Raw genomic sequence first — 21,758 nt, forward strand, 5'->3', positions numbered from 1 at the left:
GAACTATTGGGACCTTATCAAGATGAGAAGCTCCTGTACAGCAAAGGAAACAATCAGCAAAACTAAAAGGCAACTGACAGAACGGGAGAAGATATTTGCAAATGACATATCAGATAAAGGGTTAGTATCCAAAATCAATAGAGAACTTATCAAACTCAACACCTGAAATCGAATAATCCAGTGAAGAAATGGGAAAATGACACAAATGGACACTTTTCCAAAGAAGACATCCAGATAGCTAACAGACACATGAAAAAATGCTCAACATCACTCATCATCAGGGAAATACAATCAAAACCACAATGAGATACCACCTCACCCCTGTCAGAATGGCTAGCATTAACAACTCAGGCAACAACAGATGTTGGCGAGGATGCGGAGAAAGAGGATCTCTTTTGCACTGCTGGTGGGAATGTAAACTGGTATGGCCACTCTGGATAACAGTATGGAGGTCCTCAAAACATTAAAAATAGAACTACCCTACGACCCAGCAATTACGCTACTAGGTATTTATCCAAAGGATACAAAAATGCTGATTGAAAAGGACACATGCACCCCAACGTTTATAGCAGCGCTAGAGCAATAGCCAAAGTATGGAAAGAGCCCAAATGTCCATAGACTGATGAATGGATAAAGAAGATATGTTGTAATATCCAATGGAATATTACTCAGCGAGCAGAAAGAATGAAATCTTGCATTTGCAACAACAAGGATGGAACTAGAGTGTATTATGTTGAGCGAAATAAGTTAGGCAAAGAAAGACAAGTATCATATGATTTCACTCACATGTGGAATTTAAGACACAAAACAGATGAACATGAAGGAAGCAAAAATAATGTGAAAACAGAGAGAGACAAACCATAAGAAACTCTTAAATACAGAGAACAAACTCAGGGTGGCTGGTGGGGGGAAGGGCTAAAGGGGTGAGGAGCATTAAGGAGGACACTGGCTGGGAGGAGGACTGGGTGCTCCATGTAAGTGATGAATCACTAAATTCTACTGAAAAAAAATATATATCTATTTTGATTTAAAAAATGAGTAAATAAAAATCCCTGGGGTGCCTGGATGGCTCAGTCAATTGAGCGCCCAATTTTGGCTTAGGTCATGATCTCCGGGTTCATGAGTTCGAGCCCCACATCTGGCTGTCTGCTGTCAGCACAGAGCCCCCTTCAGATCCTCTGCCCCCTCGCTCTCTCTGCCTCTCCCCCCACTCACACTCTCTCTCAAATATAAATAAAAACATTTTTAAAAAATTAAAAAATGTAAAAACCCTCAAATGCCATCAAACATTTTATAGAAAAAAATAGGATTTTTTTTCTTTAAAACTATGTTTAAGCCTGGTGGCTCAGTCGCTTAAGTGTTCGACTTCGGCTCAGGTCACAATCTCAACGGGGTCGTGCATTCAAGCCCCACGTCGGGTTCTGTGCTGACAGCTCAGAGTCTGGAGCCTGCTTTGGATTCTGTGTCTCCCTCTCTCTCTGCCCCTCCCCCGCTCACACGCTTTCTCTCTCTCTCAAAAGTAAATAAACATCAAAAAAAATTTTAACTATAAGTAATATAAAATAAGTTCATATTCTTAATTGTTTTATAATCCATTGCTCAGAGGTTCTGTCATTCCATGGCATTTCGGTCTATTCCCCTCTTTCTCAAAACATGAAGCAATTCTTCTGGCTCTTTCCTACCTCATAAAACTCTTCACTTAACCTTGGATCCATTAAAAGTTTTTTCTGTCCTCCTTTCTCCCTTCCCTCTCCCCTTGTCCCTTACCCCCTCTTCTCACCTTCCTCCCTCCTGCCTCCCTCCCCTTCCTTCCTTCCTTTCTCCTTCCTTCCTTGTTCTGTTTTGTTTTTGGTCCTTGAAATCTGCTCCATGAGAGCAGGCTTGTATCTTCACCTCTTAACTAAAAACACTAATTTCAACAGGCTTCTATCAATGAAAAAGCCATTACAGCAAAAGAAATGGCATTCCTGTGTTCCTTCTATTCTACTGAACACTGCAGATTATTTCTCAAAACACTGTTCTCCTTTGACTCTCCTGACATTATGTTAACTCTGTTTCATCTGCTTTGCAGCAGATGCTTCTAGATCTTTGTCGCCTTAATGTTTTTCATCTTATCTAAGGGACGTTGGTCAGTGTTGAATCCCTTCCATGACCGCATCCTTAACTCTGTTCTGGACAGATGTGGACTCATTCCACACCTCTGCCTTCTTTCCCATCTCCTGCCATGATGAATTCTAAATACATTTTACATAAAGAGGAATCACATTTTGCATTTCTGTAACTTTCTACTAAGGCAGCAAGGTCGGCAACATTAGACAAACAGATTAATGGGAAGAATGTTCGTTGGTTTCTATGCCAATAATCTGGAAGCCACTGCCTTCAGAGTCTGGACATGACTTCAAATACTGGGGAAGCAAACACACATTCACACATTCAATAACTGCCATGACAGATGGAGAGAGAAGACATTGGGAGCAGACAGAAAGGCTGACTTTCATCAGATGCAGCATTTACTAAACTCCAGGCACTTGGACACCATGTTCATGGTTCCTACCATGTTACCCAGCAATGTCTAAAAATGTAATGAATCACTGAGCACTTACTATACTCAAGATTCTTGTCAAATACCTTCTTTTCTTACACAAACATCCTTGTAAGATAGATATTGATGGTATTACTCCCACAGGCCCAGAAGGTTAAGTGACAGAAGGGCCCAAGTTCCACGGCTTCCATGAATTAGGTTAAAAATTTATTGAAATACTTGTTTTAACTACTTCAGCAGCACCAAGCTGCCTCCAGGTTATATGGTTTATCCCCTATTAGTATCATCATTACTCTCATTTACTTCATGGGTTTTTTTTTTTTTAACTTTATTTATTTTTGAGAGAGAGCAGGAGAGAAGCAGAGAAAGAGGGAGAGAGAGAATCGCAAGGCTCAGCCCTGACAGCATGGAGCCCGACGTGGGGCTTAAACTCACGAGATCATGACCTGAGCCAAAACCAAAAATCAGACGCTTAACCAAGTGAGTCAACCAGGCACCCCTACTTCCTGTTTTAAAATACAATTTTCATTGTTAGTAAAATATATTGTCAATAAAACTTTCAATTTCTACCATAAATAAATAATCAGTATTGCTTATCTAAAAAAAAAAACAAGTTTTTACCAAACGTTCAAAGTCTACAGCCTGCCCTCTCTTTATTATAAAAGGAAATACCTGAACTATCATTGGTACTTTTTAATTATTTGGCCATTTTTTTACCTGGAGCATCACTTTACCTCTCAGTTGATGTAAACCAGAATGCACTTACCATGTGATATAAGGGAGATCTGTTAAGGTAATTCCTGCGAAATGCATAAAACTAACAGCACTAAATTAGGAGTCAGTCTTGATTTAATCAAAAGAGTTGAAAAAAAATGAGATGAGAATAACTTTATCACTAACATTCTATTTTGTTTAATGCCGTGACCACCTAAAATAAGGTCATACCCATCTGAAATGGAAAGAGTACAACACAGTGTTTGGGAGCACAGACTGCCTGAGTTCATATCCCCTCTCTGCTGCCTGCTACTTCCGTTACCTTGGACAAATTATTTAAACCTCCGTGTAAAAATGAAAAAGGTAATAATAATGAACACAACTGTTACGAAGACTGATCACTAAGTACTCAAAAACACTTAAAACATGGAAGTTAAAGGCTAATAATATAACCATGTTTTAGATGACTGGGGTTACCAAATGTTTTATCTCTTCATGAATAAATCAACACTGTAAGAGCTCCATGTATATAACACCACTGCCTTCCTTTTTAAACAAAGCATATTTATTGCTTAAAAACAAACAAGTTGGGGCGCCTGGGTGGCTGAGCCGGTTGAGCGTCTGACTTCGGCTCAGGTCACGATCTCCCGGTTTGTGAGTTCGAGCCCCGGGTCGGGCTCTGTGCTGACAGCTCAAGAGCCTGGAGCCTGCTTCGGATTCTTTGTCTCCCTCTCTCTCTGCCCCTCCCCTGCGCATGCTCTGTCTCTGTCTCAAAAAAAATAAATAAAAATATTTTTAAAAATTTTAAAAAAACGTTTAAAACAGTGCACGGCACATATGCAATATTGTGCTTGTTAAACACATAAAATAACAACACTGGCATCTCACTAGTATGCACCCCGTGCTTTGGAAAACACCAAGACGGGCACATCTTGGACAGTCTTCACGCAGGAAAGACATTTAAGTTGTGCTAACGAAGGTAAGCCAGGCAATAAAGTTTTACATTTCCGCAGAGAAACAGAAAGGGCCTGGCAAAGAGCGAAACCAGGCATGATCACATGGTTGAGGGTATGAAAAAGCTAAGGTGAGTGGACGCAGTCAGTTTGGTCAGCGGGAAAATGTAGGAGAGAGAACAGCAGGAAACACAGTGGTCAGGATAAAAGGCGGGGTAAGAGCCGTGCTTGAATGGAGTGTGCTGATCATCGTAGGGGACGAGGTGGGGGGATGGAAGAGGCTGGCACCTCCCGCAGGAAAGACCATCAGAGCGGAGGCAGGAGGGGGAGCCGCTGAGTGCAAGCAAGCTGGACGACACGTGACAAGCCAGGGGGGACGGTAAGAGACGCTAGGGGCCAGGTGTAGTCCAGAGTCATCGACAAACGAAAAGAGGGGATAAGAGAGACGCAGGTATATCCGGGGAGGATGAATTCATTCCGTCTGGAACATACTGCGGTTAGGGTAATAGAGGCATGGCCGGGTGGACCTAGGGGGGCAGCTGGGTCCGGCGACAGCGATTCGGGCATTATGTGCACGTAAATTCTTGAAGCCATAAGGCTGGAAATCATAAGCCGTCTTCAGGGGGAAGGTTTCAGTCATCTCTGGAGAGCATCACCCACAATAAGGCTAAGGAATGGCTGGGGCAGAAGGGACAGACAGGAAGTGTAGAGACCTAACAAGCTGAACGGAGAAAAGAAACAGAAACGTCACATCACTCCCGAAATGTAGCTCTTGGTGACACTTTCTAGAGCAGGAACCGGATTAGAATCAAATGTAATGTATCGGAGATACGGGTAAAGGAATAAGGTTGTAACGGTAGCTCCGCTGGCCTGAGGAAGGAGAGAAGGCGGGCGTTCTGGAAGTTACTTCTCAAAGCAGGCGCCAGGCTTCCGGCCTCAAAACGGGCAAGGCTGCGTGTTAAAAGTGCAAGCCCGCTTCTCAGGCCCAGACCTTCTCCACCTGAACCCCGGCAGCGGGACCCAGGAATTAGTACTTAACATATTCCCTCAGTTATTCTAATGGAACAAGAAAATTAGAAGCCGTAGCACGAGAAATTTTACAGCAGCAGCAAGAGATACTTCTGCTATTACGCAGTTTGGGTGGTTGCGACACGTTATGCGGGACGTGTCGTGAGCGACTGTTCCGACAGGTGATCTTGACGAAGTAAAGACGAGTTTAAGTACACATCATATTACCTCATGCGTTATTCCCACTATCCTGGTTATGTAGGTCAAGACTTTATTTCTCGGTGAGACGAGGCTGTGTCTGTGTGTCATGTGCACCCAGTATATGGCTTCACAGTATCTACCGTGGTCCCTCGTCAAATAACTGAAAATAGAACGAGCCTAGATCAACCAAGTTGAAAGGCAGAACCTAACTCTTTTTTAAGGCCGCTAGCAAGTTTCCGGCTGAAACTAATGCCTTCCTTGAGTTTGAACCCATTTCTTTCACCCTAATTCTTATGTTTCAATTGTCTAGGAAGAAGACCAATTTTTTTTTTTTTTGTATCGGAAATAACAACTCTGATCTGACCCTCTCCAGTTAAACATGATAAAATGAGGGGCGCCTGGGTGGCTCAGTCGGTTAAGCATCGGGCTCGGTTTCAACTCAGGTCATGATCTCCTCAATCGAGCCACTGAGGCCCTCATCAGGCTCTGTGATGACAGATTCTTGGGATTCTCTCTCTCCTTCAATAAATAAACTTTTTAAAAAAAACCGATAAAATGAGAATTTAAAGTTCTGTTACATTGAATGTTACATGTTTAATTTAGAAACATATGTTCCAAAAATCAGAATATTTAAGCCCATACTTATTTTTAGTCAACACCCTACCAATTCACATTACGTGTTTTGTATAATTAATATGTTTGTGAAAACTGAAGCAAGCTTCTGACCAGTTTTGCCACAAAGCATGTAGTTCATTATGATGAGAGGATATTCAATAAAGGATTTATTTGACCTACATTCTACTGTATGACAAAAGCTTGATTCTAAGTGAAATAAAGAGCATCTCAAAATTGCTTCAGAAGTTCCCCATTTAAATTAAAATAAGAAAGACAAGCTGATCGGGGCGCCTGGGTGGCGCAGTCGGTTAAGCGTCCGACTTCAGCCAGGTCATGATCTCGCGGTCCGTGAGTTCGAGCCCCGCGTCAGGCTCTGGGCTGACGGCTCAGAGCCTGGAGCCTGTTTCCGATTCTGTGTCTCCCTCTCTCTCTGCCCCTCCCCCGTTCATGCTCTGTCTCTCTCTGTCCCAAAAATAAATAAAAAACGTTGAAAAAAAATTTAAAAAAAAAAAAAAAAAAAAAAAAAGAAAGACAAGCTGATCTTATTTGAAATTATTTTGAGTAGAGCTTTATCCCAGCATCCTCCTAACACATTTGCACCCAGGCATGAATTTCCACACTCAACCGTTCTGCTGTGAAATTTTAGCGGGACTGTCTAGATTTCTTCGTATTTCTAATTAAAGATGCAGTCTTTTATCCTATATGTTTCAGAAAACGTACATCAAATTTTCCCTGGCAAACCTGAGGATGTCTCTACGGCAAAGCACACTTATAAGGCATCTCTTGTAGAAACGAGACCAAGTAGTAGTTGGCTACTGCGATTCTTTTTCTCTCCTTGGAGACTACGTTGCTCCTTAAATCACAAGGAGGGATCCAGGGCCCCTCCCCTTGAATATATCGCCTATAATGACTTTCCTGACCAACAGAAGGCAGCAGAAATAATGTTCTGAGACACAGGACATTCTAGGTCATAACAATCCCCGTAGCTTCTGCCTGGGTTTCTTGGAACCCTTGTACCAAGGCTGCCTCTAGGAATCAAGCTGCCATTTTGTGAAAAGCCCAAGTCCCTTGGAAGCAGCCCCAACTGACATCTCAGCCAACAGCCAGTTGTCAGTGCTGCTATGTGAGACCTACCTGAGACAACCAGCCCAGCCAAGTCTTCTGATGCCTGAATCCCCAGCAGATACTGGACTGCAAAGGCACCAGATTTCAAACAAGACCTGCTCAGGAGACAGCCCACAGAACCCACAGAGATTAATGATAAACTGTCATTTTAACTCACCAGTTTTGGGGATACTTGTGATGCAGCAAAGATAACCAGAACATTAGTTTATCTTTTTCTGTTCAGGCTCAGGCTCTCGGGCTTTTATAAATTTTCCAGGGAGAATAACATACTAGAGGCCAAATGACCCTTAAAGGTTTTACCTAGTAGCCTAGAATCATTAAAATGTTCTTAATTTGTGGGGCGCCTGGGTGGCGCAGTCGGTTAAGCGTCCGACTTCAGCCAGGTCACGATCTCGCGGTCCGTGAGTTCGAGCCCCGCGTCAGGCTCTGGGCTGATGGCTCGGAGCCTGGAGCCTGTTTCCGATTCTGTGTCTCCCTCTCTCTCTGCCCCTCCCCCGTTCATGCTCTGTCTCTCTCTGTCCCAAAAATAAATTAAAAACGTTGAAAAAAAAAATTAAAAAAAAAAAAAATGTTCTTAATTTGCTTAATGAAAATAGCTCAACTCTATCTTCTTTGCATGTTTTTTTCCTCTGTTACCGAATCAAGATCTGAGCTACATAAATTTATACCAAGTATCCCCCAATGCCCTCGGGGAAAACAGAAACCCCAAGATTTAAATGACTCACCCAAAGACATAAAAAATTATCTTATTTGTCCTGCTTCAAATCCGGGCTCTTTACACCCTGCTCATAACTGCCCGTAGGGGGTCATATTTTTCTTAAAACTAGTATGAGTTCAAAACAATACGATGTCTCATTACTCCTTGCCTAAATTTGCAAATAATTTTACAGATCCTTAACCAAGTCCATGTTTACCGAAACTGAACGAGAGCAAGATATTTCCTCCCAAGATTCTTCTCATCAAAATTTACAGACTCCTGGATGTTAAAGATGGAACATTTCATTGTTCTAATTTTAGGGCATTTAGTCCATTTTATGTGGTGTATGTTCCGTTCTTTTCCTACCCCTCAACCAGCACACCTTATATTCTTTCGTTGCATGGGTTTAACTCTTACTAGAGGTTAGCAACCCTCAGGTCTTTATTTCCCTTCTTGCTCCCGTGCTCTGCTAAGTTCTCATTATGCATTTCCAACATACTAAACACTTGTGTTTAGATGTCTAGCTATCACCTCTTAATTAACATTCCAAAAATGAAATTAATTTTCTGTCCAAAGCATCCGGAAAATAAAGCATCTGGTTAATCCTTTAAACATTCTCAAGGGACCCACTATTTCCCCAATTTTCAAGGTTTCCAATCTCCAGAGAGAGATGATTCACTTTCCTTGCTATTACTCAATTGCCTGTTTTTACACCTTTCTCATTAGAGGTATCTTTCACCTATCTTTTTTTCCTCATTTCCACTGTTAACCACTCTTCCTCTATGACTGGTCTAGATACATGGCCTATCATTTCAGGATTACTTTGACAACTAAGTCTATCTTCTGGGTCTACTCTCTCCAATTTATCCTTTGTCTTACACAACACCAATCAATCCATCTCCTTTAAGCACTGATTTCATTGTAATTCTTCTATGCTCAAAAACCTTCCATGATTCCCTATTTCCTCTGGTATAAATTCTAAATTCCTCTGGTTACTTTTGAAGGCTCTCCAAAATGAAGTCCATCCTGTCAACTCAGCTCCATGTCTTACTGTTCCCCAAAACTGATTTCCTTCCTCTTTGAGAAGGGGCCCATTGTCTACCTACAACACCTCTTCCCTTACCAAACCCTTTCACATGGCCCAAATCAGCTCCAATACCACACCCCCCGTGCAGCTTCCCACAGTAACCTGTGGAATGAAATAACGCCCAACGTCATTTTTTAAATAAATAAAACAGTAGGTGATGCGGTTAGAAGAGAAATTAAAAATATTCCTGACCTGTCTCACACTGGAGCCTGAAACTCTACCATTAGAGAGATGAGAGGACAAAGTTAGCCTTGCAGCTAAAATGCAAATACTCTTGGCCAAAAGTTAGCCCTGCATTGTTTTCGTATCAAACACCTCATCATATCCTTTCTGTAGGGGAACATTTGAGGGCAGAGGGGAAAACTTGTTGCATAACTAGACAAGCTGAAGCCATTGCTGAGGAAAGAAAATAAAAGAAGGAAGCAAGAGGTGCCAAAATGTCAATTTGCCTACTTTGCAAATAACCTTCCTTTTTTTTTTTTTTTTGAAAATTAGCCTTGTGCATTATAGATATAACTATAAATTATTCAGAGTATTTGATTAACCAATTATTCTCATTCTTCTCCCAAGCTAGAGTATGGATTTCTTCTCCTGAGTCAAACAAGAACTGATTGCTATATTCACTCCCTTTCTATAAATGCTATATTCATCTTCCTTTCTATAAATGATAAATTTCGGTTGTCATGACACCAGAGAAGGGTGGATTCAGCTTGCTGGCACAGCCAGGCATGCTGCTACCCTGCTTTTCCCCCTTCATCCTAGCAATGTGGACTCCAGTGCCCTCACCCCCTGCTACCACAAACAAAAGAAACTCTGACTGATGTTCTGTGTTTTTCGCAAGTAAAAGAGGAGAAAGATGACCTCAAGTGACCAAGTGTTTTCTCCGGAGTTTCTGTACATATTTCCCCCCTTCGGTCCCTCACCGGCCCCCATCTGCTTGGTGGCTCTTCCTATCTCTGGACTGCATGTCTGGGTCATTGTCCTGAGTCCTGGCATCTTGATCTCACTCCCCATTGCTACATACCTGTTCTGTCTCTACTCCCTGACCCCTGGGTTCTCACTTGCTTCCTCTACCCACTCTCTCTTACTGGCCATCTGACATCAACAGGAATTTCTCGGGACCACAATTTCAGTAAGAAAAATGTAATGGTAGAAGGAGGCGGAGACAAATTTTAGGCATCTGTCAGATTCCAGATAGGAAAGAGAACTCATAAGGGTTAGAGACCAAGCTCAGGATTAGCCTAAGGGCTCAGGTGTTAGCTCTAACTCCTTTCCTTGATAACACCTTCCCATATGTGGGATCAAGCCTAATTTATCCAAGGGCATTGAAGCAAACTCCAGGACCAACTGTGTTCATTATAGTATGCAAATAGTAGAGAAACAATTAGCTTAAAATCAAGAGCACCTTATCCTTGGGTAGGCAGCCCACTCAAGCTTAAGGTTACACGGTAAACAAGTTCATTCCTTCTAGAGAACATTCTGGAGAATGTTGGTTACAAACAGCATCTTAGTGCTTTCAGTAGGGTAAATGAGTAAATTACACTAAGTCAATTACTTTGGCTTTCCATTTTTGAGAGCTTTTCTCCTCCGCGGTTATTCTAACAAGAGTTTATATTCCTATGCACAACGAAAGACAGGAAGGAAGACCAAGCCTTAAATACTTTCTGCCCCACTTGGGAAAGTGTTTTATCTTTCCTTCTTAACTTGGAAATAGTCCTTCAATTTCAGAAAGCTTTTAAAGCCAGTCCATTCTGGAGATCATTTGCAACACTGCTTTATTTTTCAAAGGCCCTGAAAATGGGTCTAAGACTTCCGGGTCAAGCGAGAAAAGACTGTGAATGTCTTGACCACAATTAACATTCACAGGCAAAACTGTCCTCAGCTTTCTCTTTTTTCCTTTCTCCTGAATTGGCCAGCGTCTATAAACTGCACCGATTAGCAGTCAAAGCATCCCCTAACCCTTGAGCCTGTGGGAACTTAGGAATTTCAACCCGAGCACGTCTATCCCAAAGCCTCCTTTACTCTGGGGGGTGGGAAAAAAAAAAATCCTTTACAACAAAGGACAAGGGAGAGGCTGGGGGAGGGGCGCGCACTGGACTTGGACGAGAAGAAAGTGTGCTGGCGTTGACCAGTAACCCCGAGTGCCGGCGGGTCGCTAATCAGTAACCCGGAGAAGCCGCACGGCCCGACGCTGGGCGCCCCGAGCCCAGCACACCGCAGCCGGGAGGCTCCTCCTCCCCGGCTCCTCCCTCGCACCTCGGAGAACTCTCCCCGTGGAACCAACCTCCTCGCGCCGGGTCCGCAAGGCCTGTGTCGCACCGGGCTCTCGCAACCCCTCCACCCCACCCGACCGCATTCCTGGGGCCGGTCCAAGCCGCCGCCGCCGCCGCCGCCGCCAAACTCTGGAGGAATGGACCCCGTCCAGGGACTCGAGCGGAGCGGAGCTGCGCGCAGTGCACAGGCAGGCCACCCGAGCGGGTCTGGACGCCCCCTCGACCACGCCGTCTGCCCCGCTGGGGTGGAGGGGAGAGTCCGCCTTCAGCCTCGGCCGCAGACCTTTTGTGCAAGGCCGGCGCTCAGCTGAGAGGGGACCAGAAGGTGTCCCCGACCTCGCCCCGCGCCGGCGGCGCCCGGACGGGAACCCGAGCGAAGGGAAGTTGTGCGAAGTTTGCGTTTCTCGCGCCCCGACTCCACTGGCTCCCCGAAGGGCAGGCGGCAGCGCGGGGACACGTGCGCACGTCAGTCCCCCCTGAACCCCGGCTCCCCCGGCCGCCCTCCTCCGCGGCGTCCCCGGGCCGCGGTCCCCGCGCGCTCGCCACCTCCGCGCCCCCCCCTCCACCCCACCGGGTGCCACCGCGTCCCCACCGCCCCGCGCCCGGTGGGGGGGGGGGGGGCAAGTCCCGAGACACACGCGGAGGCCGACCCCACACCTACTCTCCCGGCGGTGCCACCCCGCCCCCGAGGCCCCGCGCTGGGGCGCCCCCGCCCGCGCACTCACCCATGGCCCGACGTCCAGCTGCCCCGCGGCCCCGGACCAACGTCCCCAGACGAGCGCGAGCCACCAAGTTCTTCTGGCCGCTCCTCAGCTCCCGGCGCCGCGGCGAGTGGCGGCCTCCCCCCTCCGGCCGAGCGGCTCTCGGGGCTCCCGGCACCTCGGAGGACGCGCAGACCCCTCCCGCTCCCCACCTGCCTCCTCGGGCTAATGGCTACTGCCCGGCCCTTCGCGCGCGCTCTCCTCCCCGCGCCCCCCACCCCGCCCCCTTTCGCTCCGCAGCCAGCCACGTGCAGACGCCTCCCCCCAAATGGGAACTACACACCACAGACACACGCATTGTCTCCCACCCCACACCCCCCCCCAACCCGGGCAAGGACCCTCTGGCCAAAATAATCACCCCTAACGTGCAGGTTCTGAAGAGATCATTCCAGAAGAGACAGATTGGTTACGATGATTTCGCATTCCCTAAGATCTTCTCTTAAGTATGCCATTTTTCCCTTGATAACGATATTACTGAAGACGAGGAAGAGAGAAATTCCCCCTTTTAATTTATATTAGGTCTCTCTTCCTTCTTCTGTGCTATGTATGTTGGTTTCTGTAACCTGGCAAGGCTCCAAAGACCTAAAAGCCAGTCCCCTACCCCCTCCCCTCCCCCCCCCCCTCCACACACCATAATATGCAGAAGTCACCTGGAAAATAAATGACTCAATCCAAGAGGGAGCTGACGCTGCAGAAACAGCACTGGGCTTATCAGCCTGGAAGAATGGATTGTGATTCTGGCTCTACCACGGATATACTGGGACTCAGTTTCCTAATTTGTAAAACGAAGGATCTGGAAAACCTGATCTCTAAGGTCTCTTCAAGTTTAAAAAAAAAAAAATTATGTAATTATAATGGCCTAGTTCTTTCAGGATTCAGACTGGAGAAGTTAATTTCAGCAAATCCGTCCCCAAAGTGTCTTAAGCTTCTTGCTTAGCCTAAAGCATACAAATCTATGCGGCGAACAAGTGGAAGTAAAAAACAAAGTGGACACGGTTACTACCCCTGAGGAGCATGGCTATCTAATGCAGAAGACGTGATATGAAAAGTAAAGAACATTATGTTTAGCAGAAATACAGAAATGCAGAGCATATATTTACAACAGCATAGAAACATTTGCACAGCTGTTTCTCACATAATGGAAGAGGTATGCTCCTGGAAGCATGTTGGAAATGCATTTCAGTTAAATGGGAATAGAAAGTTATTCTTGTGGGAGGGGAAAGGAAGTGATCGATAGAAGTTGTAAGCGTTCAGCACTCCATTCAGAAATGCATCACGGTTCTGGAAATGGAATCTCATGAACTGTGATTGCAGCAAAGCATAACTTATACATGGGTTCAATCAAGATAAATGATGAATGTATGGAGATTAATTCCTAAACTCAGCTTTTGAATCACCACAGATAACCAGCCACCACTTCCCAAGGACCTATTTCAAGATAGCACAATTCTAAACAATTAGATTTCCCGGTGGCATTGTATCATGACACTGAAATATGAAATTACAACAGTAACAAATTAAGTACAACTTACGAAATGCAGGGCACTGTTCTAAGGGCCTTATATTAATTCACATAATTCTCACAACAAACTTATAAGGGAGATACTATCATTCCCACTTTCCGGATGAGACTGAGCTATAAAGAAAAAAATCACCTGTCCAAATTCACATGGGTAATAAACAAGAAGATGAGATTCAAACCTCAGCGGAAATGCTCCAGAGCCCAGGATCTTAACCAGTTCACCACACTATCTCTCAGATTGATGAGGATTGCTACATGCTTGAAAAAGACGGTGGTATCTTCCGGCACTGAGTATAATCTATAAATATTTCAGACACGCACAGTGACTTATAAGAATTTTGAAAACACTAAAAATATCAGCTGCTATATACTGCCATCTAAATCATGATGCTGTCTCTCTTTTGGCTGATTATCAGTGAATATAGAAAATTTTTTGATGTTTAAGTAATCTGTCTTACAGTGACCATAAAAATGGGCAGCAATATCCTGAATCTCAGGTATAGAAAAACCATTTTCTCCCCCAAGATTTAACAGATTATAAATTACATAATTTATAAATGGGAATGTTGAGTAATGCATTGTCTCAGTTTCTACGTTCTAATCATATCACCAATTCTTCAGCATTTCTGCTTTCTCATGCCACACACCTGACTGTCCATCAAGTCTCCAAACTATCTCTCTCCTCCTCCCTCATTTCCAGCCCCACTGCCTGGGTCACCTCTTCACAAGTCCTGTGAGGATGGGACTAGCACTACCTTTTTTAGAACATGAAGCTTCTTATCAGCCACTCTACTCAAAATTGAGGCGTTAGCTAAATTCTGAGGTGAGTGGAGAGGCTTCATTACATATTAGGCAAATACGAAGGTTTGATCTGGGCAGAGAACAACTGCTGGTCATGCGTGGAGCATTTTGTCTCAGATACCTTTCCAACATCATCACGGTTTGATTCCTTTAGGGAGAATGCAGAATTGAAAGAAAAAGAACATCAACAGTGGGAAATGGAAACACACAAACATTTAACAGCTGTAGGCAAGGAGTCCACAAACAGGAAGGCCAAAGAATGCTCTTCGGCTAGGGGAAGGACCCAGAGAAGGTTCTGTGAGGAACGACGGAGTGGTCAGCTAGATCAGCTATCACAGACAAAGCCAATAGGATGGGGACTGGAAAGTTCTCTTTGGATTTGGCAGTTGTGAGGTCACTGGGGAAACATTGGCGTTGAGTTAGCATAACGTGGGGTGCTCCCCAAGTGAAATTTGAAACTGGCCCCTGGACACGGAGGCAGGGAGGGATGAAGAAAGGCAGACCAGTCCAGATGGGCAGGTGGCAGGTTGAATATGTAAGGGGATGTGTGTAGGAGGCTTGTCTTGGGTGGGCACAGGCAAATAGATCCTCGCACTGACCCACCCACGAGAACCTCAAGAGTTTATGCAGAGAGCTTAATGAGGTTCGGTCACATCTGCCATCCAGAGAGTCTCAACACGTTGCTCTCTCAAAGCTGCGTCCTTGAAGAGGCTCCTAATGCAGTGGACAGAATGCACAGTCCAAGGATGGGGAGGGGAGGGGGTGAGGAGCCCCTCAACTGTCTAAGTCTACCTCCCCATTCAACTGATGACCTTCTCCAACAATTAGCAAGAGTATTGTCCGAGATGAGGAGGAGAGAAATTAGAGAGTAAGTAATGAGAAAGTGGGAAGTAGGAAAATACTGTTGATAACCTACTCACAGCTCATCAGGGAAGGAGAAGATAAGGCAGTATCTAGTAGGTGTAAGGTTAGGAAAGGTCATTTTTTCACCTATAAAACAAGTATGACAGATGAGGGACCATAAGGCAAGCTGAGGGCCAAGCACAAGCTAACAGCACCACCACCCCAGGTGGGATATGTGTGGTATTCCTCGGGCACTCCTGGCTCCCCAAGGACCGGAGAAAGGAAGGAAAACAAATGATTGACTGATAAAGATCATGGTCATGCAGGACAGGAGTCTCCTTCAGTTTGCGGATAACCTAGTAAACTGTAAGAGGAAGGCAATCTTATCTATAGTCTAACCTCCAGAAACCTATAGACTCCGTTTCCTAGAGCCCTAATATCACCCTCACCAAGATGTAAGGGGGGTTTAAGTGCTTGCCACGGTGATGTGGGAAACAATGACAAGTGAAAATTTAAATTCCCGTATGGCCGGCTTACAGCCCATTGGCAAGTCCTTGAAACAGGCAGAGTGACCTCCCTCCAGGAGCTCAGCTGCCTCGATGATGACACTTTGCTGGGGGCAAAGGGGAATCCTGGCTTAACATTTTCCTGACCACCACCCCCCCTTTCAGGATCCTGTGAGTCTCCTTAAACCCATAAAAATTCCTTTGCAAACTGCCTTTATCTTTAATGCCCAAGTATATGTTGGCAATTATACCCCAAGCATATGGCCTCTGATATACACCTGAAGGGCTTCATGACCGAGGTTTTACTAAACAGCAATAAATGACGTTTTTCTAACAACAGCTAGCCCCTCAAGGTCCTAGAAACCTTGCTTCCAAAATTCTTTACAGACTTACTCTGTCCCTAACCCTCTCCCACCCTGAAGGTGTCCACATAATCAGTCACTCTTCAACAACCTCAGTGCAGCTCTTTCTGTCCACGGGTCCTGTCCCCATCTTTTTTTGCACCAAAGATGTCTTCAAGAATTCTTTCTTGGCCATCGGATGCACACCCTCACCGTCACCCCAAAACCCATCAGTGGCCATGTTTAATATACTATTGAATATGAGATAATGATCTTAGATCTCCTTCTTAGAGTAGAAGGAAGAGATATGATCTGGAACAAAGAGGAGGAATAATCTACGAAGAAGAGGAAAAATTTCCAGTCCCGTCAGGAATAAAGTTTGGGAAACAGAGTGAAGGAAAGAAGGAAGAATGGTTTTATTTAAATACGGAGCTTTGGGACAAAGAGTCCTGATAGTCCTGAGAGTGTTCTTTTGGCACTAGGAAAGAGATGTCCGGGAAAAGAGCACAGTAGCCCTAGGGTTCCACTTCATGGAAATAATGAAGCTTGGTAAAGCTTCTGGGAGGTACAGGAGAGAAGCTGATCATGGTACATAAGAGAAATACTAAGCAGCCTTGAGGTTGTAACCAAGACTGAACCCAGATTTCAAGAGAAACCAATCTATATCTTTGTGATTACTTTAGCAGTGCCCAGTAGCCTGAATAAAACAGGGAGCTGGATTAAAAGATGGCTGAGATCTTTCATGGAGGTTATGACAGAGAGGGAGAAAAATGTGTTAAGGCTGTTGGGGGGAAAAAACATTCTAAATCATGCATCTTGGATCTAAACTATAACAGGCAAACGTCAGCTGGGGCAAAAGAGGGGTCAAGTTACTAAAAGCATAAATGAAGTTTAAAATCAGATTGAGCGGAAATAAAGCTTGAAAAATGGAGATAGATTATATTCAAATAGTGCTGAAGAAGACCTTGAGATTTCAGAGGCTGAGAAATCTGGAGTGATTCTGGAGCCTAAGTTAAGACCAAAGAAGTAGATTTGCAGTGTGCAATGGAGGTGATGGTTCCTGGTATTCAGGCAAGGGACTTTGAGGACAAGTGTTGGGGATGTCGTCAGTAAGGGATTCTAACGTCTGCTACAGCCATATTAGGAGCTGTGAAAAAAATAAAACAAAAAGTTGGAGTCAGATTTAAATAAGATAATGCATTTGAAAAGGCTGAAAATGTTAAGAGTTGTGCAAATGTTAGTTGCAAATATACATGTCACTAAAATGAATGGAAATGGTGTCTGGATGGCCATAAAAGCTAATCAATAGAATTGACATGTGAAGGGTCAAGAGGAAACCATGGATCCTTGAGCAGGACAACAGATGATAAAAGGGATGTTTTAGGGAGAGCAAGCTGGTTTTTCCAGGAGTGCAGTGTCCATCCACAAGACTTATTGATTTGTTTTTTGCTGGATTCCTGAGGCTTACAAAGAATGGTTGTTTTACACCAACGTGGATCCTACAGAAGTGCCCTTCATGCCTTGTTTTCCCAGCAAGAAAAACCAACACCACGGCCCCCAAATGCTGTCCCCTGTCCAGGTCACTGACGTATGTCCCATTCTTGGGCTGGTCTTACCAAGCTTTCGTTTCCCTTGAGGGAACGGTTTGTGTTTTGCGATTTCATTTTCGTTTTTATTTCAGTCGGGTCACAAGAGAATTTTGAAGGATTCGGGGCCTTCCTTTGCAAAGTTGTAGAGAACCAGAGAACCTTCTTTGTGACAGTGTGGCAATAAAGCAGGCTGTTGTCTGTTTGGGTTTAACCACTGCATTGAAACACATTGTATACATTAGGACAGTCATTGGTGGGAGAGTGCATGTGCTGCCCTGTGCTCTCATTTCTTTTTTTTTTTTTTAATTTTTTTTTAACGTTTATTTATTTTTGAGACAGAGACAGAGCATGAATGGGGGAGGTCACAGAGAGAGGGAGACACAGAATCTGAAACAGGCTCCAGGCTCTGAGCTGTCAGCACAGAGCCCGATGCGGGGCTCGAACCCACGGACCGTGAGATCATGACCTGAGCCGAAGTTGGACGCTTAACCGACCGAGCCACCCAGGCGCCTGTGTGCTCTCATTCCTAAAATTTTTTTTTGATGTTTATTCACTTTTGAGAGAGAGACACACACAGAGAGAGAAAGAGAGAGAGAGAGAGAGAGCACAAGTGGGGTAGGAGTAGAGAGAGAGGGAGACAGAATCTGAAGCAGGCTCCAGGCTCTGAGCTGTCAGCACAGAGCCCAATGTGGGACTGGAACCCACGAACCTCGAGATCATGCCCTGAGCCGAAGTCTAATGCTTAACCACCTGAGCCACCCAGGTGCCCCAGGTGTGCTCGTTTCTATAGAACCATCCGTCTTCCTCCACAAACAGGCAAAAGAGGCAAAGCCAATCAGGGGAAGGGGAGGACGTCTCTGCGGCCTCACCTGGGTGGCGGAGGAGGCCAGGGCCGGTGCCCAGATGCAGGGCCGCTCCTCCCGTTCCTAGGCGGCTCCTGGCGGTCTTGTAAGTCGAACGGGTCATTCTGGAGACGCTGGCTTTGAAGGCCGTGTGCTGCTGGATATCCTCTTCATCTGAGCTCCCCCCCCCCCCCCCCCCCCCGAGGAACTGCCGAGGCAGTTTGCACACCTCCACCCCCTACTGCACCAAATCCTCTGGGCGGGTGTGCCTGCACGGCCCGCAGTTGCTCCTGCTGGCTGGGGCCCCACCCACCGCTGTTGCCGTCCAGCCTCTGGCTTACCTCCAACACCCCCGTGCTGGGCTCCACGGAGCACGCGCGCGGTCTTCAAGCTCCACGGAAAGCACCTGGAGCGCGTCAGCATCACTTCCTGACTTTCTTTCTCAGTTTCATTACTGCCTCCCCCGCCCGCGCTGCCGGCCCTGTGATGTTCGGTTGACTTCAGCGCGTTTTCAACCACCAGACGCTTTCTTCTGGGCAACCCGGAACGCAGGTGTCTGGGGATGAAGGTGAAGACCGTCCCGGTGGCCCCCTGCCAGCCCTGGCCGTCGCCTGAAGAAGAGCCTGGGGTCACAGCACCAGGCACGTTCTACCGGTTCTACCCCGGTCCCAGCTGCCCAGATTGGAGGGAGTGTTGGAGGATATGCCCTGTGGGCAGGTAGTTCCCTCTGGGGCCCCCCCACACAGCCTCGGGTGTTGTGGGTGGAGGGGGGCTGTGGGTGGAGCCACACTGGGGGTTGTGCTGGGGATGGCCTTCCTCTCCAGGCAGTGCAGAGCACCTGGCAGGCATTCTGGATGGGCTCCTGGTCTCCCCCTGACTTCTGGTCCTTCCTGCCCTGGAGTTTCTGCGTTGCTACGCTGACTATTCTCAGTAAGAATTAGAGGTGAGAATGACAGGTTTGCTGAAACTCCACTGCTTTGGGTTGGCAGAGATCCTGTGCCGTGCCCGGTGCGGGTTGGGGAAGGAGAGCAGCTGTTGCTGGGATCAGCTGGAGATAGGGGCCTCAGAGTCATAGGGTGGCCCCCCAGCTCCTGTCGCCTGTCGCCCAGGAGCAAACAGGTGGCCATCATTCCGCCGTAGTCCTGGCCCGTTAGCAACTCTCGGGTCTTCTCTTGTGTATACCATCCCTCAGTCTGTCGGCGATCCTTGCGGTCAGGGAGTGGCTCAGTGCAAGGCTCTCGTTTGTCTTCGTGGCCCACGTTCATCCACAGATCTTTCCTGATTCTTCCAGTGTATCCCTTGCTGGGCCTGAGGATAAGAATTTCTCAAGCAGGTTTCACACTCCATGAACACGCAGAAGGGAAGTTCTGTCTGTCTAAAGGCGGGCATCACTGACAGTTAAGAGGGTATCTCCCAGGCCGCACACATTCACCACGGTGCTGTTGTACCTGTCACCCTGGGACAACCTGGGGCAGCGTAAGGGGCACTGCCACACGAGGTACCCAGCTTGTTGCCAGAGGTGAGATCACTGCTTGTGCCAGAATGTGTGGTGTCGGCATCCAAAAGCAGGTTTTCTGCCTCGGGTCCCTCTCTCAGCAGGTTTGGGTTACTATGACAAGACATCATGCACTGGGTGGCTTAAATAACAGACATTATTTCTCAGGGTTCTGGAGGCCGGGAGGTCCAAAGTCAAGGGGCCAACAAGAGTTGATTCCTGGAGAAGGCGCCCCTCATGGCAGTGGCTGCCTGTCTCCCTCTTCTTACAGTCCTGGGAGCCCCACTCTCACAACCTCGTCTACACCTAATTACCTCCCAAAGGTACCTCCAAACCCTAATCACCTCCAAGGACCACCACATTGGGAGTTAGAGCACCAACATATGAATTTTGCGAGGACATAAATAATCGGTCCATCGCAACCTCTGTATGACAGCACAGCAGGCACTCTCTGGTGGAATTTACTTGAAGCCTCTTCCTCTTCCTGCTGCCGTGGGCCACGGAGTAATGGAACAGCTCTCCTCCACCAGTTTACCCAAGATGAGGTAAAGTGTTTCCTCAGTGTCAATCTCTGAAAAAAAAGTCTCCCTAAGTGGAGGTGACCGAAGGCCTTCGTGGCTGGGATTTTGTGGTACAGTCTCTGGAGGCTGAGAGAGTTCTGCCGAATATCGTTGATAATCCTCACAGCCACGTCTTTCTGGGTTAGGACATGCAGGGCCAAGTACCCTTGCCGATGCTCTTGAGGAGACGGTCGCTGGCGATGTGGGTCTCCCAAGCAGAGACGGGCAAAGAGGGCCCATAGCGCGTGGGGTTTCCTGTGGGGTTGGAGGCAAAGTGTCCTGAGGTGAGTCTTTTTTTTTTTTTTAATTTTTAATGCTTGGTTATTTATTTTGAGAGAGAGATTGCATGTATGTAAGCGAGGGAGGAGCAGAGAAAGAGGGAGAGAGAGAATCCCAAGCAGGTTCCATGCTGTCCGCACAGGGCCCAATGCAGGGCTTGGTTCCAGGAATCATGAGATCATGACCCAAGCCAAAACCAAAAGTCAGAAGCTTAACCCACTGAGCCACCCAGGTACCCCATGAGGTCAGTTTAAATTTGGGAAAATTTGGAGGGAGGTTTGATCCAAATAACCTCAAAGAAAACCAGGCCTAAAGTCCATGTGAAGGTTAAATCTATGCCTCACATGAGCCAAGATGTCTCATCTCATCACCCTGACCTCAGGCTGGAATCAGTCTTCCTGGTTATCAGGACTTTGGACTCAGACTGGACTGAATCACACCAGTCGCTCTCCCGGGATCTCCAGCTTGCACATACATGGCAGATTGTAGAACTTCTCAGCTTCCCTAATCACTTGAGCCAAATCCTTATTTTACTTAACTGACTGAGCCACCCGGGTGCCCAAATCCTTATTTTATTAATGTAGTCCCCTGGAGAACCCTGACTGATACAGTTCATCTAATGAATTTATTGTAAAACAATCAGAACACGATAACAGTCCAAAAGTAAATAAATAAATAGACGCTAACAAACTAAATTTTTTCAAGATGAGAAAAAATATGAATCAGGAAAAAAGAAAACAGGTAAATAAAAAAGAAAAGAAAGAAAAGTGAAAACAACACAGAAAAATGAGAAAAAGAGAAATAAAAAAAGATTTAAAAAGAAAAATAAGGGGCGCCTGGGTGGCGCAGTCGGTTAAGCGTCCGACGTCAGCCAGGTCACGATCTCGCGGTCCGTGAGTTCGAGCCCCGCGTCAGGCTCTGGGCTGATGGCTCGGAGCCTGGAGCCTGTTTCCGATTCTGTGTCTCCCTCTCTCTCTGCCCCTCCCCCGTTCATGCTCTGTCTC

General features: G+C 46.2%; 1 protein-coding gene across 1 annotated transcript in view; it reads right to left on the reverse strand.

Moving 5' to 3' along the window:
• The window catches only part of GPM6A (glycoprotein M6A), a 358,838-nt gene extending 346,689 nt beyond the window's left edge, over positions 1-12,149 (reverse strand). Inside the window, exon 1 of the mRNA XM_058719904.1 lies at positions 11,941-12,149. Coding sequence (XP_058575887.1) covers positions 11,941-11,944 — 4 coding nt within the window. The 5' untranslated portion in view covers positions 11,945-12,149. The remainder of the gene's footprint in view (positions 1-11,940) is intronic.
• Between the last annotated feature and the right edge of the window lie 9,609 nt (positions 12,150-21,758).

This window comes from Neofelis nebulosa, chromosome 3, assembly GCF_028018385.1.
Source record: "Neofelis nebulosa isolate mNeoNeb1 chromosome 3, mNeoNeb1.pri, whole genome shotgun sequence".
In the NCBI taxonomy this organism is placed as follows: Eukaryota; Metazoa; Chordata; class Mammalia; order Carnivora; family Felidae; genus Neofelis; species Neofelis nebulosa.